Source organism: Zalophus californianus, chromosome 3 (assembly GCF_009762305.2).
Source record: "Zalophus californianus isolate mZalCal1 chromosome 3, mZalCal1.pri.v2, whole genome shotgun sequence".
NCBI classification, from domain to species: domain Eukaryota; kingdom Metazoa; phylum Chordata; class Mammalia; order Carnivora; family Otariidae; genus Zalophus; species Zalophus californianus.
The window spans coordinates 165324922-165331884 of NC_045597.1; the positions used below are offsets into that span (position 1 = coordinate 165324922).

The 6963-nt window shown below is 46.5% G+C and overlaps 1 protein-coding gene across 3 annotated transcripts in view; it reads left to right on the plus strand.

The window, feature by feature from the left end:
• Window positions 1-4703, plus strand: part of NRP2 (neuropilin 2) — a 114151-nt gene extending 109448 nt beyond the window's left edge. For all 3 annotated transcript variants that reach the window (XM_027588059.2, XM_027588056.2, XM_027588057.1), the window contains one exon: window positions 1367-4703. In XM_027588059.2, coding sequence (XP_027443860.1) covers window positions 1367-1671 — 305 coding nt within the window. In that variant the 3' untranslated portion in view covers window positions 1672-4703. The remainder of the gene's footprint in view (window positions 1-1366) is intronic.
• The last annotated feature ends 2260 nt before the right edge of the window (window positions 4704-6963 follow it).

The following is a 6963-nucleotide window of genomic DNA, read 5'->3' on the forward strand; positions in this document are numbered from 1 at the left end:
GTTATAGCAACAGAGTGACTAACCCAAACAGCACCTTGTTAACTCAATGCAGACTCTCCTGCAAACCCCCATCTAGCACTCCTTTTATGGGCAAAGCTGGGGAACTGGCCTCCAAGGAGAGGCTGCTGTAGGTCAAGCAGCTGAAGCTCTATGATGCACACAGAGAGCAGGGTGTGAGGATGCAGAAAGCCTGAGTCCTATTCCTAGTTTCACTGCTTGCTAATTCCGGGACCTTGAGGGAGTTACCTAGCCACCTAATTTCTTTTAAGAAAAACCTGAGTTTCTTCATCTATTAAAAAAAAATTATAATAGCACCCTGCCTTCTTCATGGGATTATTAGGAAATCCCACAAAATGAGCTGTGGATGTGGTCATGCGTTGGCCACACTATGGAAACCTGAGTATATTAGTCTGCTAGGGCTGCCATAACAAAGTACCACAAACGGGGTGTCGTAAACAACAGAAATGTATTTTCTCACCTTTCTGGGGGTAGAAGTCCCAGATCAAGGTGTCAGCAGGGTTGGTTCCTTCTGAGGACCATGAGGGTTATAGATGGTTATCTCCATGTTTTCAAGGCAATCTCCCATCTGTGTCTGTCTCCAAATTTCCCGTTTTAATATGGACACCATCCATATTGGATTAGGGTCCACCCTAATGAGCTCACATTAAGTTGATTATTTCTATAAAGACCTATCTCCAAATAAGGTCACATTCTGAGGTCCTAGGGGTTAGAACTGCAACATATGAGCCTTGGGGGATGTAATTCAACCCCTAACAGTTAGGTGAGATGTATGTCAAGTGAGGTGTGGTGGCTCAGAAAAAAGTCTGCAGCTCAGACGGCCAGGGATGCTACATTGGGAAACGTGTCATGTAAAAAGTAGTCTCAGCCTGTCCTTTGGTTTAACTTGAAGCAAATGGAAGTGGGGGATGAAGGGGCAAAGAAAGAAGCGTGCCCAGAACACAGGACCACCCCAGTGCTCCAAAGGCACCCCGAAGCTTCTGTCAAAATCCGAACTTCCCTAGTAGGAGTTAAATTATTTAAATATCAAATACTTAGACCATACTAGGTATGTGCTGGACACCAAGAACTTTACAAATATTAATTCATTTAACTCTCCTAGCAACCCAGTGAGGCATACATAAGAGTACCCCCAGTTTATAGAGGAGGCAAAGGGGGTTAAATAACATGCCCAAAGTTACACAGCCAGGATGTGATGAGGGTGGGCTTTGACGCCAGCCAGCATAGTTCCACAGTCCCCCCGACTGTCCCCGTGCTCTGGAGACCCTGTCAACTGGGCTGGGGAGGCTCAGTTACTTCACCTTGAAAGGGGCAGCGCCCGCAATCTCTCGTGTGCTTTATGTCACAGATGAGTACGAGGTGGACTGGAGCAACTCTTCTTCCCCGACCTCAGGGTCTGGGGCCCCTTCGGCTGACAAAGAAAAGAGCTGGCTCTACACACTGGATCCCATCCTCATCACCATTATCGCCATGAGCTCCCTGGGCGTCCTCCTGGGGGCCACATGTGCAGGGCTTTTGCTCTACTGTACCTGCTCCTACTCGGGGCTGAGCTCCCGCAGCTGCACCACCCTGGAGAACTACAACTTTGAGCTCTACGACGGCCTCAAGCACAAGGTCAAGATGAACCACCAGAAGTGCTGCTCCGAAGCATGACAGATTGCATCCAAATCACATCTGACGTTTCATTCCAGCAAGAGGGGCTAGTGGAGATTACATTTTTTTTTTTCCTTTGGAAACTGAATGCCATAATCTCAATCAAACCGATCCAGAATACCGAAGGTGTGGACAGAATGGACAGACGAGTCGAGGGAGGCGGGGAGATTGTGGCCGCACAGGAGGCTAGGACCCACCTGGGAGCGGCGCAGCTGAGTCATTGCTGGGACTGAGACGGGAGCTCGTCTCTTTGGGGTCACAGTTCTATTTCGTTTGTGAGTTTGTTATTATTATTATATTTTATTTCATTGGTCTGTGAGCAACTCCAAGAGGCAGAAGAGAAGAATGACTCTTCCAGAATGGAAGCAGAGTAGTGGTCAATGGTACCCTGCTCTCTCGTTCTAATCAACATTTGAAAAGCAAAAGGTCTTTTCAGACTTTTCATCTTTTAGAAAACAAAAACAAAAACAAAAACAAAAAGCCGTCCGACTTATCCTGCCCTCTGATCATCTTATGACTCCCGGGGTTTGCTGTGGTGTAGGTCCTTCCAGCCAATCCTACAAGCTGCCGTTTCCAGTCCTAGCATTTAAGTAGGATGTTGTTGCCTTTAACTTTTTTTATCCAGGGGAAAATTGCCATTTTAGGGTCAGCATGAATAGCTCTTTCTTATATGTGATTTAAAACCAGAAAGGAAACCTCACACGTCGAAATCCATAGAAGCACCTCCATGTTAGAAGCGGACAAGCCTTAACGTGCTTCGTGACTAGGAGCCATTCATTAAATCTAGACCCAGAATTTGTGGCTGTGAGGCTACTGCCTGGGGCCTCTGGTGGTGGTTTTGCTTTTTCTTTTGCCTCCTCCTGGTTCTTCTAAAACATATACATACATACACACATACACATGCACACACGCACATTCGTCAGGTGTCTACTCCCCAAGACGTAGCATTGTTGATTATCTTCAGAGATGGAGGGAGGGCACAAAGACAGGCTGTTAGTATGTTTTCTCCACCGGTGAGATGCAACTGGTGACCACTGGATGAAAAGGAGAACAGTGGAGAGGGAAAAAGAAGTCCAGCTTCTGTGATTGTGTCATGGCAAAGGCTAAGCAGACTCTACAGAGACATTTTGATGAATCAGTCTCTTTGATAGGCTAGTAAACATTAAGTTTTCCTTGGGGTAAGAGCCCTCACCTCAGCATTTCAGGAGAGTCAGGTAGGATGTTTGTGAGCTGATTTTAACCAGAAGTGTGCAAGTACTATGGACCAAAACACTAACAACACTGCTTCAACCCCAGAGAGATCTACGTTCTTACACACACACACACACACACACACACACACACTTTATGTGTTTTTTTATTAAGTGCCTTGAAACAATGAAGAAAAACTATTTTCCCTCTATGTAGAAATCAGTGAATATCATAAAAGTAAGGCATTCCTTCTTCCCAAACCCCCGTGACTCCACCGCCGGTTCCCCTAGCTCACCGCTGATCCTATTAACGGATTGAGCCCTGCTGCCTGAGAGGTAGGCATAGCCCTAGATGACTCTCAACTACTCCAGGACGGGAGGCATCAAACTGTGTGAAGGATAAGATTGTCCGCGTCAGGATCCAAATCTTGATATTGTAGTAATGCCTAAAGATTGCCTGTGTGCTGGAAATACATTTGAAACCCAACCAGTATGCCCAGCCCATTGCTTATCAGTGGTAAACTGCCAGACCATTTTTGCTGCTATGGTCACCCACAGTTTCATTTGTCTCCTACCCAGGTGAAAGGAAAAGGGTGAATGGGACTGGCTGGTTCCTTTCAATGTTAACTTATGGAAATGCTAGTTCAAATGGTAATGTCACAGTGTTTTGTATGCGGAGAGGGCGAGTCCAAACCAACAGCTATTTATTCATATGTGTGTGTGTCTTTGCAAGCCTTTGAGTTCTCTGTATCTACTGTGTATGTGAATGGTCATGTGGGACTCCGTGATGTTGTTGTGACTTTGACCTAGGGCCCCCGAGTGTAACTGCTGATCTCGGCACTCGTTGGCACAGTGGTAGGTAGAGGTGAAAAGTAAAGCTGTCAAGCCCAAGGGCTTAGCTTTAGGACCCCCCCCCCCCGGCCCCAAGCTGGGCATGCAGCAGAAGCAAGTTCTTAACGCTTTATCAAAAACAAGTTTTTAATTAGCCCACCCTCCTCTTCGCCTTCCCACGTAGCTCAGTGTTCAGGAAGCTAGCAAGTCCTAGGGATTTCCAGAAGTTGCCTGCAGAAGAAGAGAAGTTCAAAAGCTTACCCTGGGGGTCCTGGCCCTCTCACGCTCTGTGGGTCCTTATACAGTGCCCCCCACCCAGGACCAGCCCTGTCTTCAGTTCACCTCTAAGTTACGCAAAAGCCAACCTGCATCCCCATGACGGTCCTCCATCCATACTCACCATTGGCTGGTTTGAAGCCCTGGGTGGGCCCTGCTACACAAAAGCAGGCCACCCAGGGCTATGTGTAGATACCTCACCAACACTGGAGACTGGTCTGTTGTAAGACAGAAAGACAGTGGGGCCTGGTTCTAACTCGGCCAGGGGGCACCCTGGTGCATTTGTTGTCTCTATCTGCAGGTAGGCTAGCTGACCTGTCTCCTTGAGTCGTTCCCTTTGGGAAACCCAGCTCACAGTATTGATCTTTTTTGCCTTGTATTGAATGACACATTACCTCCACGCTCTCCCGGACTAGGCAGTCAACAGGGCCACAGGCTTGCTTTCTCTCTTCGGTGGGGATGGGGAGTCGACAAGGATGAGGGTCCGAGGAATGAGCATGAATGCAAGAAAACAAGGGGAAAAGTTAAACGGTCACACAGAAGGTTAACTTTTCCAGGGTTTGCAGTTAAAGGTATTCGACCATTCGCTGGCTGAGCCAGATCACGGGAACTTGAGAGCTTTTACTGTGATTCTTCAATGTAAAAAATAAACAACGAGGTCAAACTGTGTTTATATGATTTGTATAAAGCCTTTTTAAGATTGCTATTTAAATAAACATTATACCAAGAGATATTTTCTGCATGTTTTTTGTTGGAGACAAAAAGACTTGGGTTTAGGGTGACCAAGTCATCCCAGTTTGCCCAAGACTTTCTCTCTTTTTTTTTTAAGATTTTATTTATTTATTTGAGAGAGAGAGAATGAGAGATAGAGAACACGAGAGGGAAGTGGGTCAGAGGGAGAAGCAGACTCCCTGCCGAGCAGGGAGCCCAATGTGGGACTCGATCCCGGGACTCCAGGATCATGACCTGAGCCGAAGGCAGTCGCTTAACCAACTGAGCCACCCAGGCGCCCCTGGGACAGTGTTTCTTAACCCTTCTTATGGAGTTAGTAGGTGGACTGGCTGGCTGGCTTTTTATAAAATGAAAATATGATGGGGATGGGGGTTGGGCTACCTGGCCAGGTGGGCTACTTTAACTCAAAGACTTGGCTGGTAGATTTCTGAGACTGTCATCCCTGTAAACCCTCTTCCTCCCAAGACATCGCCAGTGCCCTGCAACTTTTGACTCTTCGCTGCTTCCTTCCTGTGCAAACATTTGCTTGTCGGTATCTGTGGTGATTCTAAGGTCTGCGGCCGTGCTTCTCAATCTGTGGCCCCTGGACCAGTGGATTAGCATCACCTGGGAACTTGTCAGAGGTGTAGATTCTTGGGCTCTGCTCCAGATCTACTGAATCAAAAACTCTGGGAGGAGGGCCTGTGTTTTAACGAGCTTTCTAGGGGCTTCTGGTATACTTTCAAGTTTAAAAACCTCTGGTCTAGGAGAAAGGAAAAGTAGTCTGGCCTCCCAAAACCATTAGGGATCTTTTCACCTGTGGGTTTTTGGATTTGAGACAAACTAGACTTTGGCCCGGGAAAGCTAAAGGAGGCCGAGTTCACTTCTAGGTAGTACAAGTTCCCAAGAGAGGAGGAGGGAGAAGCTTTATTATGAACTTCCGACACATACACACATGAATAGGAGTCAACAAACCAAATTTGCCCCCATCTGGGGCTCTGTTCCCCCCAGAAAGGAAATTTGGTTCAATCATTTACTCAGGAAATGTTTTTGAGCACTTCCTGATTCTGTAAACTCTTGGAGCTTACACTCCAATGAAGGGGACCGAAAGCAAATAGCCAAACACATAAAATAAGGATTGGTTACATAAATGTGGTGAAGGCAGTAAACAGGTAGCTCTGATGGAAAATTACTAGACAGTAAAGGTGTAATATCTGTGTTATGGGTGAGTTTGTATTTGCAAAACACGGCTCTTTGTTACTGATGTTACAGGATTTGCTGTAATTAAATACAATGGTCTTTTATAGTCAACATCACTTACCTTAATGAAACCTAATGAATCTGAAATCTACTACAATATAATTCTTTAAAACTCCTTTTAAAAAGAATTACTAGGGTTACTCCCACTAAATGGTTGACCAGAGAAGGCCTCTCTGAGGAGGTAATATTTAAGCTAAAACCTGAAGAGATAAGGAGGAGCTGGCTCAGCCAAGTGCCCGGGAGATGCTTTCCAAATTGAAGGAACAGCACTGAGAGATCCCCAATGTGGGAAAGAGTTTGCTGCGCCCCTAGGAACTCAAAGCAGTGGGAAAAGTGTGGAGAAGAAGCTGGGGAGCAAGGTAAGACCCTTTCAGGCACGGGGCAGGGGGCGGGGGAGCACTGTCTGATCCATATCACTTTTCGGCTTTCCTTAGTTTATAGAAAAGACAGCTCCCCCCGCCCAGGCCCCTCACCCCCACCCCCACTTTCTTCCCACTCCTCACTGACCAGTCAGGTCACCACAGTCACATTTCTGCAATTTCCCTCTCTGCCCCTCTGTGATCTTTATGATATCATGTGTCTCCTGAGATGCCGGCTTCTATCATATTACTGACCCTAGTAGCAATAACAAAGGTTAAAATGAAAGCAAATTTTTACTTTCCTTTAGTTGAGCTTTTGGGGACTTTTAAAGCCCTAATAAACTAAAGGTATCTCCTGATCCCTAGCCATCTAGTGTTTACATAAGGTCTTTTTTTTTCTTTTTCCATATCTGCATCCTTCTGGAAATGTTTATACAATCCTCAGGGGAGGGAGTGAAATGAAGTTGGAACAGGCCCATCCTTGAGGGAAACAGGACCCATCTGGATGCTGAGGTGCCCTTGTCTCTGCAACGTTGGTGGTAGCAATGGGGGAGGGAGGGGAGCCTGAAGAAGAAATGGAAAGATGACTCCATTCCAGTTCTTACAGGCTTCCGTCTCTAATCCCAGGCTGAGCTAAACAAATTCCTGGGGAAGTGTTCCCCCCA